Source organism: Grus americana, chromosome 2, assembly GCF_028858705.1.
Source record: "Grus americana isolate bGruAme1 chromosome 2, bGruAme1.mat, whole genome shotgun sequence".
NCBI lineage: Eukaryota > Metazoa > Chordata > Aves > Gruiformes > Gruidae > Grus > Grus americana.
This window is the reverse complement of record NC_072853.1, coordinates 58,711,835-58,731,349: the sequence shown is the minus strand read 5'-3', so window position 1 is coordinate 58,731,349 and position 19,515 is coordinate 58,711,835. Positions and strand designations below refer to the sequence as shown.

Genomic DNA, 19,515 nt, shown 5'->3' with positions numbered 1-19,515 from the left:
CCAGCCACAGATAGTTCGATCTACCTTGCAAAGATCCGTGTTACTATAGTGTCTTTCATGGGCCCTTTTGTCTACTTTCTTACTACTTCATCTCTCTTTCCCCCACGCCGTACCACAATTACTCGTTGTAAGTACCATCCAAAGCCTGCCCCAGGTTCCTTACACCAGGTTGTGCTTTCCTCGCGCTCCCCCATGAGCCATATCCCGTACGTTCATTTTTTAATCAATTTTTGCAACTCAATGATTTGGGGCCACTGCTTATCCCCCGGCTGGTCAGTCACCACGATGCGCCCGGGGCAGCCACCAGCAGCCAGTGCTTCAAGCGAGATGGAGGTGGGGTTCTTAGCTTAAAGGAACTGAAGTCATGAGGGGCTTAGGCCAAGTCTAGACTAGGGGTCACAGGCGGGGGCTCTGACACGGCTCCTCTGGCAGAGGGGTAGGGCAGAAACATCTCGAATCATCCCGGTATTAATCACCAAAGGTGAAAGTCAAAACATGGATGTAAAATCCTCGTCGAGACATCCGTTTCCCAGGGCCCTCCCCTGTGTTTCAAGGGCTGAGTCTGCCCTCTGATTCCCGAACAATCAGTCACCCGGTTGCCAGCAGCAAACCAGCGAGGGAAGGTGACAAATAGCTGTTTTAAAGAAGGCCGCTCTAGTGTTTCACCCTTTTTGTTTTGCTGGGTTTTGGTTTTTCACTTCAAAGAAAAAAATAAATTCACCAGGAGACAAATGCATTTCATGATTTTTAATAATTTTGTGCCGTGGTTTAACCACAGCATATTAAGAACAAGCATAAAATCTGTATTTAAAACTAACAACAGCACTTAGAGCAACATCTTCCTTTAAAAGTATTGCAATAAACAGACCTTAGGTCTAAAAACTAGGACATCACCATTTGCTCAATTAAAAGAGTCAGATACACAACAGTTGAAATCTTTTCCTGTATATAACTGGGAGTTACGGTGGAAAATAAGCAACGAATCAATTGTGTTAAAAGGAAAATAAAATAATTAAAAAAAAAATTAAAGCAAGCCAGGTTTGTCATAGCGTCACATGAACAGCTATTAAGAAATTCCAATACAGTTGTAAAAAGACTTACTGTTTTTAATAGATTTGTTTTTACAACAATAAAATTTAAAAGAAAGATTAAATATTGTTGATAGTGCTGTACATATTTCAGAATAGCTTGAAACAAAATGGACAAAAGTCAGAGACGTGTTGAAAACGTGATCTTGAAAGCCACAATGTTGGAAATACAAAAAAAAAATCCATACAGCAATAAAGCATTTTACACTGTAAAATAACTAGCAAGAAACAACAAAGAAAGGGTCAACGCTCTAAAAACAGGCATTTGATGGTTAATTTTAAGTGTAACAGCCTGACTAATGTACATACCATCGTGAAATGCTCTGCACACAGCAGCATTGGGCAGCTGATAGCTATGCAAAGATAAAACCCCTATCGACGCTTATGTAGTCTGTGTACTAGAAGTAGAAAAGCTTTGTTAAAGAATATTAAGGTGAATTTATTATTATTATTTTTGCCGTCCAGGTCTACGATGCCTGAGGCTCTCGTAACTTCTGCTCATACTTCTTTTAAAATGTTGGCTGCCCGCTGTGCTTCGTGGTTAACGGAAAGTGTGAACGCAGCTGTGAGTACACTTCATCGATAGCCTGCTCTTTCCACTGCAGCTTCAAAGCAAATCGGTGCCTCTAAAAGGAGACACGCTCGTGTTTGGTCCACTCAATATGCAAGTTTTGTTACGATAAATCCTACCCTAGATTCCTCCAGCGGGAGGTTTGCTCTGTACAGAGTCTTCCTAGTCAAGGCCTGGGGCTTTTTGCTTGTTTTTCTTCCTTCATGCACAGAAGTGGTACTGCAGTGCAAACAGAAACCTGAACACGGCCAGGCAAGGCATACTTCCAAAACAACTACTCTATGCCCTGACCAACAATAAATGAGTTAACAAATGGCAGCCGTGAAATATGCGTATTTCCCTATGGTACACGCTTACTGATAAAACAGCTCAATATATAGAGGGATGGATCCAAGCTACCTGCGAGGGCTTGATGATGCAGAACTGGCCATAAAAAACTTCCACGCTTCTTTAAAACAAAAAAAACCAAACCCAAAACAACCATGATCAACATTCAGATACAAGACTCCTGTGAGGGCTCTAAAAAAGATATTTACAGACAAAACGTGTAGCTGAAGTTTCAGGTCGACAGAGAAGTGGTGAAGGCCTGTGCTCCAGGGCACCATCCTCGAGCGTGACGGACCGGATTGAAAGCCCACTCAAACCAGAGGAAGCCTCACCACTGACTTCACTGGGCCCCGGATAAGGCCCCCTGAGTTTTAGCATAGCGTTTAGCTAGTCATCTGAAAAACCAAACAAAAACGCCACCTCAAACGTATCCCAACACGTTGCTACCTTACATCTGTGGTTAAAGCCTGACAAGTATAAAAAAGCTACATATAGACACGAGTATCTATGAAAGATTAGTCGGTATCCATCTGCGAGAGGACTAGTCTGTCTCTGACCGATAAACTTTTACATCGCCTACCATCCTGGGATAGTTAGAACAAACAGTTTAGAAAAATAAGTACAGCATCTGCAAGTCTCTACACTAGAACTTCATGTTGAGTTTTCCTGAGGTATTTTGCTTTACCGAAGAGCCCGTGCCAGGAGTGCGCGGGGGCACGGGGACGGGCAGCCAAACGCGCGGAGACGCCGGGGGAGAACAGCACTGCCGAGGGAGCCTGGCAGCAGGTTTAAGCGTTGAATTCCTTCCCACACCGCTTCCCGCGTTGGGCCTGAACAGGTTTAGGCATTTCTCCTTAACCTTAAACACGAACCCGGGTTAAGCCATTGCTGTCAGTCTTAACGCGGCAGCAGCGCCACCGACTCGGCAGCTCAGGCTCAAACCCTGCATTCAGCTCGCTGCCAACTGCGGCGTTCCCTGCCTACCCTACAGGCTGGCACCCTGCAGCCGCACAGCTCATCAGCGAGCCCCAGCCGCGCACCCAGCCTCAGCACCCTTCGCCGTCGCAGCAGCGCGTACCCGTAGCGGGCACAGAGCGAGGGCTGGCTCTCGTCACAGAACTCTCCTTGGCCGAGGTTTGGTTTTGCAGGGACGGTTTGGGTCAGTTCCCACCTGTCTGAGCTTCACTTCAAATCTAGGATGTGGATAAAAAGGTTCCAAAGGTTTTAGTCCATTTCTAAGTTTAAAAAAAAAAAAAAGTAATCAAGGATAATAATAAATAATGTATCTGCTGGAGAAGTTGTAACTAATACTGGTCCAACTCAGCAATAGCGAGGCAACAACCAGTAGGAGAAGCATCTAGTTGCAAGGTTAAAGCTGTGGAGGTTTTGTTTTTGTGGTTGGTTTTTTTTCCTTTTTCTTAAAGTGACACATTTTAAAAAAAAAAAAAAGAACAAATCTTCACAGCAAAGATGCATCAAACACCCCATCGCTATACACAGGCTAGTCAAAAAGGATTTGTTCAAACTTTTTCCCTTATGATATTATATTGATATTTAATAGGAAAATAAAATACATAGACTTTTTGTCATTTGTATGCATTCATTTGCAAATTTTCTTACAAAAAGGACCAAGCACAGAAGTCGGCATTCACAAAGTCTATGCCATTTTTTTGTGTGTGTGTTAAAATTGGTATCATCTATACATTATCTTACAGTATTAACAACGTCTGTTTGTTTTGTATGCTTGCTTGTTCTACCCATTGGGTAGGATATGTGCATAATATATTCAAGTTATACACAGCACCGTACAAAGAAAAGAAAAAGAAAAAAACACCCCAGAAAAAAAGACAGACAACTGAAAAAGCACCATTTTAAGTGAGGCACAACAAAGGCGGGAGCGCAAGGCCTGATCCAAAGCCCCCTGAAGTCAGCAAGAGTCTCCCTACCAACGTCACCGGGCTTTGGATCAGGCCCTCTCGAGTGCAAGGGGATTCCTATCTGCTCAGACCTGAACATGAGGCACCTTAGTTGCTTACAAACTACCGACATGCAAACCTCCTCCAAATTATATCTAATACAGACATATATAATTTATTAATAAACCTACCACGGCGGACAGACAAGCACAAACCAAGGAGAGAAAGGAAGAAAAAGAGACAGCTCCGTCACCCACGAGATCCTACGCACACCACGTTGTTTCAGAAAGCTCACGCACCAAACCATTGAAAACAGCAGCAGCAGCAGCAATATAGCAAAGAAATGACAGAGTCATCTCTGGCAGTAAATCACACAGCTGTCAGAGGGAAGGGGGAAGTACCTAGGTTACGAGTTTTGTTTCTTGTTAACCAACATAAAAAGGTAAGCTCTTTTATAGCAGGGACGTGGCGCTAGCAATACCGGGGTTGCTTGTGTTCAGTCTAAAAATGGGAGAGAGGACAGCAAGGCAGAAGTAAGAGCCAGGAGAGTTTGCAATACTTCTCACGACACAATCTTGCTTGGTTTTCCCTTTCGAAAGCAGGAGACACGTAGCGACTGGTTACAAAGATGGCATTAGCGGCCCTGAAATATATTTAATGCAAATAGTTACAATTTCAAAGAAACACCAGTAGACTCCTCCACTGCCTGTCTGTGGTACTTAGTAGTGTCGTAAAGCACTCCATCGAAACTGAGCCATCACCTACACCTGAGTTTGCTGGGAGGAGGCAGTGCAGGTCTCATGGTGGTTTTGGAGGCTGAACTTAGCGGTGCAGCTCCTGCTGTTCCCCAAGCAGGGCCGTACCAAGAAAATGACTCTTTTTTGCTGGTGCAAGTGTGCCCAATGGGGCCTTTGCCAGCATAGCAATGGCAATGGGAGGTGGGTCAAAAGGTAACTTACACCCAATTAATGAGCACAGACTGGCAAACGATATATTAAGTATTAAAATAAAACCCAAAACACCAATCTTACCAACCAACATTTTCAGCTGGGCCACTCTCAAAACTTTAAATTTACTAATGAAACATACGGAACAGAGTCTTTGGATGGGAAACCTCTGTAAGTTCAACAGGTCCTCACAAGGGACTTTTCCATGCTCTATAATGCCTCAACAGGTCTCAGACAATTCAGTAGGAGTGTCTCTTTCCAGGGATTTAAACAACTGACACATTTGGGTCTAGTTTAGGAGAAAAGCTATAATTGCACTGGTTGGCAAGCAGGCAACACAGTGCGGGAAAAGACCAGATACGTGTAATTAAATTATTTGCAACAGCCTTTATCTAAAAAGCAAAGACGTAATCAAAAGCCAGCCTTCGTCTGAACCCGCTGTACAAATGAATCACTTGGTTCTCAGCATCAGCTGGGTTTGAAAAAACACGCTTCTGAGATTGAGAGTACATGAAGTACATTTCCTTCCTGTACATCAATACATGAGGTCTACATTAGGGTTGTCCCAAAAGCACGAGGACTTTTCAAAGCTGACCCAAAGGGAGAAAGCTGTTGGATGGAAGATGCACCAGCGCACCAGGTCACGGCCAAGAACCTGCGCAGCAAGAAACTCCCCTACTGATAATGCCCGGGCCATGACATTTACAGGACTGAAAAGCAAAGATTCCTCATGCCTCCAGCTGTTTGACAAATGACCTGCCATTGTTCCTGAGAGCACAACATACAGCCATTCAGCACTTCTGGAAGGCGACTGTGGAATGGTAACTAACATATAGATGATCAAGGAGTAGGATACAGGCACAAGTTTGCATGCAGGTATGCATACACACACGTGTGCATGGACATGGCTTAATGGTAATGACCAGAGAGAACTTGTGAATAATCCTCAACACTTTCATATGTACCAGCAAGACTACTGTTTGTCCTTGGGGGAAGAAAAAAAAAAAAGAAAAGGAAAAAAGAAAAGCACAAAGAACAAGTTTGGAGTGTATCTGTTTTCACCAGCATGCTATCTTCTTTTTCTTTGCTGATGAAATCAGGTTACCTTAGTTCCCATGAGTGTTCAGGGCTCAGAGTCAGAGAAAGGTTAGGAATCAATCTTCTCCAAACCATTCAAACGTTCCTTACAGACCAGTGTGTCAGTTTTAAGGTCCAATATCTCACTACCGGGCAGGATTAGAAATGACTGCTTCAGACAGTGCTGTTCCAGACAGCCTACGCACGGGACTCTCCAGCAGGACAAGGCTTTCTTCCCTATTGCAAAGAAAAGTGCATTCTTTCAGAAACAATGTCGTTTCACTCCTTGCCCTTCCCTGAACCACATTCACAGAGAAAAAAATAAAATCATTTCTGCAACACAAAAATTCAGACATTTAGGACAACAGAAGCAGCTTCCAGGTGGGACAAATTGGTGGGAGAAGTGGGCAAGCAATAATAAAAAGCCAAATGAAGCACAGCTTGACTCATGGTTCCTACAGATTCCGCGACTGCAGGAACATAAATACCTTCCTCACTAGCCAGCAAGAACTTGTACACGGGGCATGCGTCTGAGTTTTCATACTTGGAAGAAAAAAGCATGCTGTAATAAAGTCACATCAGACTGAGACTGGATTAAGTGACAAGAACTAGGAGAAGCTTAAGTAGGTCCCTGACAAAACCAACCTATTTATGTGAAGTATCACAAATTCTGCACATGCCACAGGCTACAGGAAAGGATCTGAACGCTGCTCCGTTGACTGGGTACCAGTCTTCGTATTCCTCACTCACTCTTTTAAGCAGCATCACAAACACAGAGCCTGCTTGTACAGGACTGAGATGAACCTGACCACAATCAGGCTAAAAGTAGATCCAGAATTACAGCTACATGCCGAGTACTCCATCGGGAAGCTGGGAGAGAAACCTCTTTTCTATTGCTAAGCTCTCTGCCTTTTCTAGGTGTGCAAGGTCATAGGAAAACACCAAAGATGAGGCATGTTTAGCACCAAGAAGGGAGCCACACCAAGCCACCTAAGGGAAAGATTAACCTTTGTGGTAGGATAGAGATCATAATGTTTTATTTTATATTAAAAAAAAAATCTTTTAACTTGAAAATTTCTGAAGTGGGGATATCACTGGACTGAATTTTGGGAAGATGGGTTACTGCTCAAAGGTCAGGAGATACAACCAGAATTCAAGCTAATATGTTCCATCACACAGAAAACCCCATACATCTATTACGTGGGCTTTGTGCATGATACACATAAACCAAAACACCAGTATGGAGTTATAATCTACATGATTAACTCTACAGTGTTTGCAGAAATCTTTTATAATTTACAAAACTTCATTTGAGCGGCTGTTGAATACAGTTTATTAATTCTGGATATTTTCAAAGGGAATTTTCCATAGATGCTTCATAGAATTACCTATCTTTAGAGATGTCCAATTTCTAAGTCTGTAAAGATTGACAGTGCTATCTAATTCTGACATTCCTTCTTTTACCATTCTGTTCTGTTAGCAAGGGCATATTCTGTCTCGCTGTAACAAAAGAAAAAATAGAAAACACACACCATTGCAATGTTATACTACTGATGGCACCCCCATCAGAGATCACTAATATTCAACAGAAAATACCATCTTTATTCCTATGAGAGGTCACAAAACAAAGTAGCAGATTACTAGCTCACCTATAGCAAGCAACAGGTGACTACACTTTCAGAGTTGACAGGTATACTGGCTGCTCGTTAGCTTTGGACAGCAGAATACAATGAGAAGGCGAAGATGCAAGAGGAAATGCAACTATTAGGTGAGCAAATACTAAGTTCTTTTTAAACAAATCTTTCCTACGGAACTGGAACACTTTCCACGCAAAGGAAAAGTTCCTCAGTCGAGAAAAATTAAGAGACACCAGTGCATGCATCATACCGGACACTGTTAATGGGAAGTGCATAAATCCACTGGCATGCAGAGATGGCAAAAGACGGCAAAGGGCTGTCTTCAAAGTATCTTCCCAAGAGGTGATGCTGAAGGCAACTTCAAGGCTCACTTCGCTGAGATCCGTGCATGGGGAAAAGTTGGTACCCGAGCAGTCTAAGCCCAGGGCCCAGTCCAGGTGTGCTCTGCCATGACAAATGAGTTCCAGCTGTTCTCACCTAAAGGCTTCTCGGCTAAATAATCCTCATGTAGGCAACAGCACAGTGTCTGTGTAGGCACGCACATTCTCTGACTTAAAAGCTCACTTGTGAATGACAACATAAGTCAATGAATACCAAACCCAACATTTTCTGGGTTTGTCTTCCGTTGTGGTTTTTTTTTTTTTAAACTAAGAATTATGTTCATAGATTGTTTATAAAAATCTAATTTCACAGCTTTTATTCCCAGGAACCAGACACAATAAGAGCCCTAGCTGACTGACAGCCACCTAGTCATCTCCTGAACACCTGTCCTGTGAGTCGGAGTGGGGGCGGGGGGGGGAAGCAAATCCCATCATACAATCTCTCTCTCTCCCTTCAAATAACAGATAAATTAAAAGGCAGCTTTCCTCTGCATTACTGGCATGACTCAGACCAAAAAACAATTACAGCAATAAACGCGTTCTAAACTAGAACAAACCCAAATTACCTTATGAAGAAAATAATCTACACCGAGGCCCATAAAACACACACAGACACGCATACTGTTTTGGCATTAAAACTCTGCATAGATCAAAGATGCACTTCAGTTCTCAGAGCCCCTGGCGTACAGAAGTCCTGCAGAAACCCAGCCTCCAGCCACGGGACCAGGCGCTAGGGCACCGTGCTCCTCCACAGCGTGCTCAGGGCACTCAGTGGCTGCTGCCCCCAACCAAGCACAAGGCTTAAGAAAATAGGAAAAAAGTGAAAGATCTTAAAGTGAAAAGGTCTATGACACCCACGCATACACATATATATTAGAAACTAGTCAAGCTAAGACTCTAAAGGTTCTTACTTTAAGTCCATTTCCAAAATGCATTTTAAGTGCAAGTTGTGCTTTTTCATGTGCTTGTGATGCCACTATCACCATTTCTCAACTGCCTTCCAGCACTGCCTGTGTTTCCACACAGAAATAGCCAGGGAAGAAATACCCCACATGCCGCATTACAGGCAGGTAACATTTTCCAACTACTCTTAAGACCGGCGTGGCAAAACTAGGGCTTACAGACACTAAGTTAACAGGCAAGTCATCTTTACCCACGAGCGTGGTCCTGCTGGCGTCAACCAGATGACGTGCACAGAGGAGGGTTTCCGCAACAGGGCCCAGAGCAAAATGGTTTGCAGGGAGAATTAACCGGTGCTCCCATGTCACTGCCAGAGACGCCGCAGAAGCCAGCGCCACCGTCCCAAGTGCTCTCGGTGCTGCTGCGGAAACCGCACAGGGGTGGAGAGGTTATAGATACAAAGGCCCCTTCGTTTCAACAGGATGGATCTCCAGGACTGAACTTCAGTATCTAAAGGATGAAATGGAGAGCGAAAAGCACAACAGTCTCGCGTATTTTAACAGCATTGCAGGGGAAAAAACCCACCTTGCATTTTTAAACAATTTATTGCATAATGTCATGATATGTGACTAAATACATTTTAGGCTACAGTGAGGACAGAAATCTCTAAAACCGTAAGTACTGGCGATACGGCATTATGAAAAGGAAAAGAATGGCAGCACTTCGTTAGAATCAATACAAATTAACACATCTGGGATTTTGTTTTGCCGCTTACGAAACAAATAGTCTACACTGCAAAATAGCTAAACCCTAAGTGATGGAAAATGCTGGGATTTCATGTTTGCCTTCTTCCATCCAAAAGTCTCCAAGACACTTCATTGATGCGCTGTTATCTGAATGCAAATTATTGCAAAGACAAGTTAAGTGTCCCTGTATTTCTTGATTTGTAAAAGTCAAGAGATGTTAGGCTAAGTCCTGTCCCCTTTTTCTAGCAAACCCAGGGGGAGGGGGGCAAACTCCTCCAGATTACTTCTGGGGCTCTATCATTATTCCACAGGTGAAAAGACAACATATAGAAGAACTTCACATAAAACAGTTCCCTCATATATATTTTTTAAAACATTAAGATAGTGCAACTTTTTAAAACACATTTATCACAACACAAATTAATTCCTTGCATTCATCTAAGTTCTCAACTTTATACCTTGGCACACAAAACAGGAATTTTGTTTCATATTAAAAAAAAAAATCCACACCCTGGGAGAAAAAAAAAAAGCAAACTGGCCAATTCTTCCCCCATTTATCTAACAAAACCCACCTTCTTCCTTCTGCCATTCAGTGAGTATAAAACAGGCTGTACAAGCCTCATTTCTGTGCTAAGTTAACTTTTAGAATTAAATAATTGAAATAGTTTATTAAAAAAAAATAATATATCCCCCCCTCTCCCCTGAAACACTGCTCATCGACAAACTGAATGGAAGTTTGTATTTCTTTCAATCTGCTTTGCATGCAATTCCCCTGAAAGGAATCAGAAACAAAGATCTGGTTTGCACGTTTGGTTTTACTAAGTTGTACCACGTGAAACGCAACAACATTGTGCACCGGAGCATGGGGGTCTTCCTCCACTGCTCTGCTTGAATCTCTTGTCTTCAGTTCAAATGTACCTGGGCGAGTAACTTAGACCAGGTTTCCTGGTTTCCGGTCTTGGCCTTTGCTGGGGACTATTGTGCTCTCTGAATTGTTCTGCTGAAACTGAAGTCTGCTCCCCCTCTGCGAGGAAGGAGGCGCGTTGCTGTGCTGGTGATGGAAAAAAGAGGAGCCTGGGTAATGCCCCATGACCTCGCTGTACGTCGGGGGTGGTCCTTCCATCCTTCCGTTACTGCTATAGTTGGTTGCACTTATGCCCGAATTGCTGCTTGGTGGGCAGGGGCCCCCATTGTACATCGAGATGTCTATCAAGTCACTATCAAAAATGGTTCGGTTGGGTGGTGCCCTGACAGATTCCCGGTTGAGCTCCATCTGCTGTTCTGGGTCCCGGAGCTGCAGGGTGCACGGGCCTTGGTACGGTGGCGGTTCTTCCCCGTCAGAGAGCGAGATGGTCGGAGGAAGGTCAATCTCATGCTGCATGTAAGGGTAAGTGGGTTGGAAGCGACTGAAACGGTCCCGCTGCATAAAAGATGGGGCGGTAAACCTGTCCCTGGACCTTGGGGCATACATGATCTGAAATGGGAAGAGACAGACACGTGACTCCACATCTGAGCAAAGCACTGTGCATGCTCCATATTTACGAAAAAATGATAAAACAGAAAATACTTTGCCACCTATCTTAAAAGATTAAACCCAGCAGATACTGTGCACGTGTGCTCCCACACACATGCATGTGAAAAGAAGAGGTAGGAGTTGCAGGAAGGATCTAACACAAGATACTTGAGAACAGCTTCCCAAAGGAAGACCGAGACCTCACACAGCTCCTTCTGACACTGAAACACACAGAGCCCAGAGAAAACAATTCTGTTTCTGTACATAGGAAACACTTCCTCTCTAGTCTTGACAATTAACCAGTTCTACGAAAATGTCCCAATACTGAATTTCAGCTGCAGTCTGAGCCTCCCCCTCCTACTCAGAGTTAATATAATTCCCTGCATCACCAAAGAATTCAGATGGTCATTTTAGTACATTTTGTAAAGGCCTGGCATATCTCACGCCTTCACTACCAGAGTGTATCAGGTGTCCTCCTCCCCCTCAGTTCTCAGCCAGAACTCAGCCTCCGGGGAGGACCTGCAAGGCTTCTGCACCGTGACTGGAAAAAATGTCCCTGTCACATTAAACCCTGGAGGTCAGGCTTTACAAGAGGAAGAGCTGAAGACACTCTGTGAGAAGCTATTGCTCCTCACTTGGTCTATCCCAGACATGCCAGCTTCTTAGATCTAGATCTACCAAACTGCTCTTCTCATTTTTGGGTCCAAGGAGGGTCTTTAGCCCCCGACCCTCACAGAAGCAAGGTCAGCCACCAGGATGATTCACTGTTTGACACAGGTGAGCTGGGCCACTTGGAGCAACACACCCACAAATTATCACTCAAACCAGGGATCTGTGCTAGCCAGAAGACAGGAGACACTGGTAATAGGATATGTGTAGTAAATCCAGGAAAATCACAGGGAGAGCGCAACTGGTCTCACAGATTCCACTGAATATTCAAATTACTGAGCCACTGCATGAGAGACACCACTTACCTGTGCATGCCTACTATGATACAGGGAGCTGCAGATGGAGATGAGGTGTCAGGTAGATAGAATCTTATTCTTTTAATGAAAAAGTCTTAAGCATGTATGAAATGGGAATTAAGGCAGGCTCGGACATCCACATGAACCTGGCTCTTGGCTTACACTGAAAAAACTTTATTTACTAAACAGACGCATGTTTTTGAGAGGAGCCAAATATACTTAACAAGAAAGAGGAAAGCACATTGGTGAAGATAATAAGAAATCTGTCTGTACCTCTGAAGCACCCTGGCGCGAAACCGAGCTTTCTGAAGGCCACAAGCACCCTTCCTGGAATGTAGAAAAACACAACAAAAGAGAAAAATTAATAGATCACATCACCATCCTACCTCAAATACCACAACTTTTAGGAGCAGTCAGCTTCTAAGCACTGGCTGTCTCCACCTAGAGAAAGGTGATAAGTAATGTCCCACCCCTTGCTCTCCAAAACTTGAGCAAACAGCAGCTCAGCACCCGAGCAAGTCAAGCTTGGTCCATTTTGTGAGTGCCGAGAGGCCAGCCACAGCAGCCAGCCTCACAGGCTGTAAGGACGCAGCAAGCCACTCGCAGCTATGAGAGCATGGCAACATGCAGAGACAACAGGAGACACCTCAGTGCTTGCGTGCTGAGAAGGTGCCCTTTGCCTCCCAACCCGTGACAAGGTCACGTCAGCACGGTTGGCAGGTCTGACGAAGCTGACCTGCCAGCCAGGATCCTGATCACACACCACAGCCAAACCAGTTCGCAATGAAACCTGGCATCTGTAATCCCAGTGAAGTGACAGTCACCCTAAACCCAGGTATAATATTCTGGTCAAAACTGTCAGTTGCCCAATTCCCACCATAAACAGTAATTAAACAGCTGAGGTTTCAGCCACCAGTTTCCCTCTTCAACCACTTCCCCAACCACCTTCTCAGGCCAAAGCATTTTCTCTCTCATGCCTTGAAAGGCTGTTATGACACTGTACCAGCACTCAAGGCAGAATAAAAGGATAAAGAACAACATGTCAATAAGGGAAAACAGATTAAGATGTATAATTATTTTCCTTCTCAATTAATTGTTTAAAGTAGCAGTAACTACTGCAGTAGATTTATTTTACCAGAAAATTTCAAAGCTGAAAAGGACACATCAGAGCAGCTATAAAGCACAGAATTTCAATCTTGATGCAAAAAGAGAAAATCAAAACATCGTATGGTCATGACTGTTTTCTTGGTGGAAATTCAAGTTTTATGATTTTATAGACATAAGAACTTTCAAGAACAGGAAGGAAAATGCATACTGTCCCCAAAAGCATTACCCTGTGCAGACTACTTTCAAATCTTACTGTACTGGTTCTTCTCACCATAGCATCTTTCAACATATTTCAGATGTAAAAATAGACCTAACTGGATGTGCATCATGACACTCAGAGACCAAAAGCTGTCTGTGATCTTGTCAGGAGAGTCCACCGCAGAGGAAAGCTGCTCTAAGAGGAATCTCCCACAGGATTCAGCTGTTAAGAGAAATGCCTTGAATAACAAAGCTGGTCAGTCACTTCTCTCCTGTAGCTTCAGAGAGCAGAGATAGAGGGAGGCTGACAATTGCAATTATTTACAAATTCCCTTCACAAGTATGAGTCTTAGATTCGTGTATTTCAATGCCTATGTAAGGTTTTGTCAACAGAAGAAATTGTAACTGTGTAACTGTATATATACATATATATACATATTTCCTTTCCACCCCTCCATCACCCAGATGCCCTCATTTTGAAGTATCTGATGGTATATTTGCACAAACACAATCAGGTTCTCAGCAGCTGACCCGGCAGGCTCCAAGCCCGTTGCAATTAAGTAAAACATGTTAGTCAAAGGTAAAGTGCTCGATTAACTGCCTATGAACTACAGGCCATACACAGCCCAATAGCTGATTCCTGAGTGATGGTTTGAAAAGTACCAGTGTGTAGCTTTATGCTTAGCGCAACTGTCTCAGTCACTCCTTTAGAGTGTTCGGGCTCAGAAGAGAGGAAAAAATGCAAAACCAATGACCCAACCTAGAAGGAAATTCAGTCTACTACTACCACTCATGTTGCTTAAACTCCCCTATGAAAGAGAGTTTCCAATGTGGAAGTGGAAACGATGACTCCCATCCTAGTGTCCATCTCTGCTAAGGCAGGAGAGGAAGAAGAGCTGAGGGAGATGGTGCAGTATATGCAGAGAAACTTCTCGAGCTGAGATGGAGCAGGACCTGCATGCTGAGCACACAAGACCTGGTACCAGCAATGTCAAACAGAAACAACGTGCTGGAAGAGTGGAGTTGCCCGTTACTTCTACTGCTGATGCCTGAAGCCTAGTACAGTAAAAGATCCTGCCTGGAGGCGCTGCAGCTGCTACAGGGACCCCACAGAGTGCAACCAGGGCACGAGGATAGTCAGACCATGATGATGAGATGAAAGGAGCCCAAGGCTCTCCCCACTCTGGCATAACTACTCAAAGAGGTAGACAGCTTGAGACACAGCTGAACTCCAAGGCTGCGAGATCCTTAGGATGCAAAGATGTGTAACAACATGGCCTCTGTGGCGGTGTGTCCTACAGCCCACCTGTAGCTACTCCCTTCCCTAAGGTATTCTCTGGAGAGAGCAGCAGGCTGAATAAGGCATTGGGCAGCAGCCAACCTCCAGTAAGATCTCTATCCCAGAAGCCAGAGGAACTCCCCAAGCAGATGGCTGGGTAGCACATGCTCAGCATGCCCACGCTTGGAAAACGCCAGGCTCACACACCACATGCAGACCAACCTCACCATGCATATGTGGTTGGTCCAGTGTCACAATACAGGATTCTCTCATCACCACTAGAATAAGCCCTGACTAACTGGTCCAATGTAGGAATAGGCACTACGCTCTTACTTCATGCATGGACAAGTCTTAAAATGGACAGCGAGAGAGGCAAGGAGAAAGGGAAGGAGCTAGCAGGCAAGTAGGTGCGCTGGTTTTCACTGGGATAGAGCTAATTTTTCTTTCTAGTAGCTAGTATGAGGCTGTGCTTTGGATTTGTGCTGAAAACAGTGTTGCTAACACAGGGATGTTTTTGTTACTGCTGAGCAGTGCTGACACAGAGCCAAGGCCTTTGCTGCTTCTCACACCACCCCACCAGTGAGTAGGCTGGGGGTGCACAAGAAGTTGGGAGGGGACACAGCCGGGACAGGTGACTCCAACTGACCAAAGGGATATCCCATACCATATGACATCATGCTCAGCATATAAAGCTGGGGGAAGAAGGCAGCAGGGGAGGATACTCAGAGTGATGGCAAGTAAGTCCTCCCAAGTAACGGTTATGCATGATGGAGCCCTGCTTTCCTGGAGATGGCTGCACGCCTGCCTGCCCATGGGAAGCGGTGAATGAATTCCTTGTTTTGCTTTGCTTGCATGCGCGGCTTTTGCTTTACCTATTAAACTGTCTTTATCTCAACCCACGAGTTTTCTCACTTTTACTCTTCTGATTCTCTCCCCCATCCCACCGGTGGGGTGGGGGTGGGGAGGGCGAGCGAGCAGCGGTGTGGTGCTTAGTTGCTGGCTGAGGTTAAACCACGACACCAGCTTTCCTGCACTCAGCTATAGAGGCATCCCTGAATCCTTCTAGGACACAAACTTATTGTACAGTGACCTGCAATGACAAATACAAACATGTAGAGGGGCTTCCTAAACTTGAAGAGCAGAGCAGTATGACAACATGGAAAAGAGTACAGAGAGGAGGAAAAGAAACAGAAAGAGACAACGGACAACTTGACAGTGCTTAATTATGAATGGCTCTATGGGGTTTATATTTATATGTATTTGAGGGATACAATAGAACAGGAAAATAATTTATGCTTAATATCACCCCTTATCCTTTTACATAGCACTTATTTCATCAGGTGCCTCTGAGCCAGACGCAGTAGCTTGCTATTGAGCTATGCAGCCCTGCTTCAGGGCTAGCCTGGGAACTGCCAGCTCAAAGGCACGCTCCACTCACGTCTGTCAGCAACTGCTTATTTAGATGTGCCCTTCTGCTAACATCCCAAGGCTAAGAAGAAAGTTAGGAAATTAATAAAAAATTAACATACTGAAGTGCTTTGCTGAATGTTGCACAGAATGGCATCCAAACAGGTGCCCACCCCATCTTCCCAGTTTTGGTCTTTTGAGCCATTCTGCCTTCCTGAAATCACTGCATCTACCACGGGAGACTTACTATCTAATCTTTCTCAGGTCTTCACATCAGGGAAATCCTCCCTCCCCTGCATTGGGTAGATCTAACCTAACCCAAGGGTTGGTGCCCACCTACCCCACTATTCTTGGGGTGATGGCAAGGGGTTGAAAGGAGAAGAAAGGAAAAACCTCAGTGTTGCAGAAGGAAAACATCGCCATGATTTCCCCGCACCCCCCCCCAAGACGCAGATGTAAGAAATAACATGCTGGGACTGCCACAAACAATCTGGGGTGCCTTACACTGAGGGAAAGTGTTACTTCTTGCTCTCTCCTTATCCTTCTGCTTACAGACCTTCAACTGACAGCTAAAACATTTCCCTGTGCTCAGATCACTGAAAATCAGGTAAAAACAGGCAGCGTTTGTATTTATATTCCCTCATGTTGTTTCTCCATTTATTATTTAAAATACTAAAGTAGATTGGCCTAATGATAAAAATCCCCTACTTTTAACTTCTTTTCACTCAGTGACGTCTCACCCCACGAGCGAGATGATATCAGGCACAAGCGACACAGCTCAGCACGACAGCTAACCAGTGGCCAGGCCTGGGCAAGCTTGCAGCCCCAGTACCACACCATCTGGCAACATGCTGACAGCCACTTCCCGGTTTGCAAATCCAGCGCCGGTAGTCCTGCTGGATGCCCCCTCACACCAAAAGCCCAGGGATTTGTACAAGTAGTTCTCAGGTACATGCAATCAAGGCTAAACCTGAGCAAATGCAATTTACCCTTTTTTTTTTTTCTGTGGGCAATGTATCATTTACCTGCTTCCTACAGGTTCTCAACAGCTAGCCACTTCAACTTGCTCCTTCTTAAACAGACTAAAGGTCTTCAGCCATGACCTTCAATACTTAAAAGTAACAGGGAGAGAAAGCTTATACATTCATTTCCTATATTGCTTGGAGAAAAGAAAGCTCCAGGGAGACCTAATTGCAGCTTACCAGTACCTGAGGGGGGCCTACAGGAAAGCTGGGGAGGGACTGTTTATCAGGGAGTGTAGTGACAGGACAAGGGGTAATGGGTTTAAGCTGAAGGAGGGTCGATTTAGATTAGATGTTAGGAAGAAATTCTTTACTGTCAGAGTGGTGAGGCACTGGAACAGGTTGCCCAGAGAAGCTGTGGCTGCCCCCTCCCTGGAAGTGTTCAAGGCCAGGTTGGATGGGGCTTTGGGTAACCTGGTCTAGTGGAGGGTGTCCCTGCCCATGGCAGGGGGGTGGAACTAGATGATCTTTGAGGTCCCTCCCAACCCAAACCATTCTATGATTCTATGATTCATTTTTAACATTGTTAGGTTTTTGGAATGAAAAAGGATGAGTCTCCATGGTAAATCCTAGCTCCTATAAATAACACCAAAGCAAGAAAAATCTTAGGGATCCAGCTATGTCTTTTGCTGACCTTAGCCATTCCTGGCTTTCACGGTAATTTACAGAAATTAGATTTGCGATTAGATTTTGAAGTAACACCATCATTTAATAAATCCAGCTGGGCGATTAGTTAATTATCTTATGGTAATGATCATTTAACTCAAGATTTAGAGCTTAGGAGACTGGATAAGCCTAAAATAATTTGCCTAATTTGTGTTTTAGAAAGGTTAACAGTGTCCAGAATTAAACAGTTTAGGAAGATGACTTTTTGAGGCCATTTTTAAACACTGTGCTTCCTGGAGCACACAGTGTCATCCAACTACCTTGGCTGAGCATCAGCACATTGACAGCAGGAAAGAAATCTACTGGAAGAAGAATTTTTAACTCAGGTTAAATTGCAGGTAAAAATTTACGCTAAGTAAGAAAGATTCCTCAAACTGTAATGAAGCAACAACACCCCTGTGCTGTTTCTGTCTGGAATACAGTTAATTTTCTCTCTACTAGCTAGTATGGGGCTATGTTTTGGATTAGCAACCAAAACAGTGTTGATAGCACAGAGATGTTTTGGTTATTCCTGAGCAGTGCTGACACAGAGCCAAGGGCTTTGCTGCTTCTCACACCACCCCCACCAGCAAGGAGGCTGGGGGTGCACAAGGAGTTGGGAGGGGGCACAGCTGGGACAGCTCACCCCAAATGACCAAAGGGATAGTCCATAGCATATGACATCATACTCAACATATAAAGCTGGGGGAAGAAGGCAGCAGGGGAGGACATTCATCTTCCCAAGTAGTGATAGAGCCCTGCTTTCCTGGAGATGGCTGCACACCTGCCTGCCCATGGGGAGTGGTGAATGAATTCCTTGTTTTGCTTTGCTTGTGGGTGCAGCTTTTGCTTTACCTATGAAATTGTCTATCTCAATCCAGAAGTTTTCTCACTTTTACTCTTCCAATTCTGTCCCCCACCCTACCAGCAGAAGAGTGATCAAGTGGCTGTGCGGTGCTTAGTTGCTGGCTGGAGTTAAACCACCACAATCCCATGTAACACAAACTTTGGTTTTTTACTGACTCTTAAGAGATTTTCAAGTTTTTCTCCTCTTTTCAGTTTCTGAGAATTAGAACTCCGCCTGAATTCGTATTTCCTGAGAAACAAAAGTCAGGGGTTTTTTTTCACTTTCTGAAATGCATTACAGGTATTAGGAAGGTCCCTCTTTTCCCCTTGAACAAACTCGGCTTTTTTTTTTTATATGTATATATATGATTTACACACACAGAGATGTACACACCTCTCTTGCAAATGAAGTTTCAGATAGCAGTGTAGTTTCTGATGTTGGCCCTAGGTGGCAGTGATACATTACACCACATTAAAGCAGTGGCTTGCTCAAAATGCTCTGGGAAGGCACAGGGGCTCCCTTCTCCCTGCCTCTTCCTGGGTGATAGAGACTATCACAGCTCTTAAGACTGTAACATTTCCCCTGCCAGTTCTTACCTAATTTTCACTAACATTGCTTGCCGAACACAGGCAACAAAACTACTGCATTGTCCTCAACAGAATGACAAGTATTCCAGGAGGATTGCTCTTCCCTTTAAAATCTGTGTTTCCCAAGGGTAGGAAAGGTTACACCATCTGGCAGAGCGGTGCACAGTACCAAGGAGAAGTACTAGAGAGGTAATTATGGAGAGTGCCAAACCTCTCACTTGTAGTCCACCTCCCTACACTTACAGTGATTATTTCTGTTACTTAATGCTTTAAAACTTTTATTTCCCTAACTTCACAGCACTTTACCATTTTAAGCAATCTTCATTTCATCCAAGTGAAGGAAATAAGTACTATTA

General features: G+C 44.2%; 1 protein-coding gene across 4 annotated transcripts in view; it reads right to left on the bottom strand.

The window, feature by feature from the left end:
• Positions 1 to 732: 732 nt before the first annotated feature.
• The window catches only part of LDLRAD4 (low density lipoprotein receptor class A domain containing 4), a 295,037-nt gene continuing 276,254 nt past the window's right edge, over positions 733 to 19,515 (bottom strand). For all 4 annotated transcript variants that reach the window (XM_054814850.1, XM_054814853.1, XM_054814851.1 and 1 more), the window contains 2 exons: positions 12,341 to 12,394; positions 733 to 11,063 (listed from right to left, as the gene is read on the bottom strand). In XM_054814850.1, coding sequence (XP_054670825.1) covers positions 10,521 to 11,063; positions 12,341 to 12,394 — 597 coding nt within the window. In that variant the 3' untranslated portion in view covers positions 733 to 10,520. The remainder of the gene's footprint in view (positions 11,064 to 12,340; positions 12,395 to 19,515) is intronic.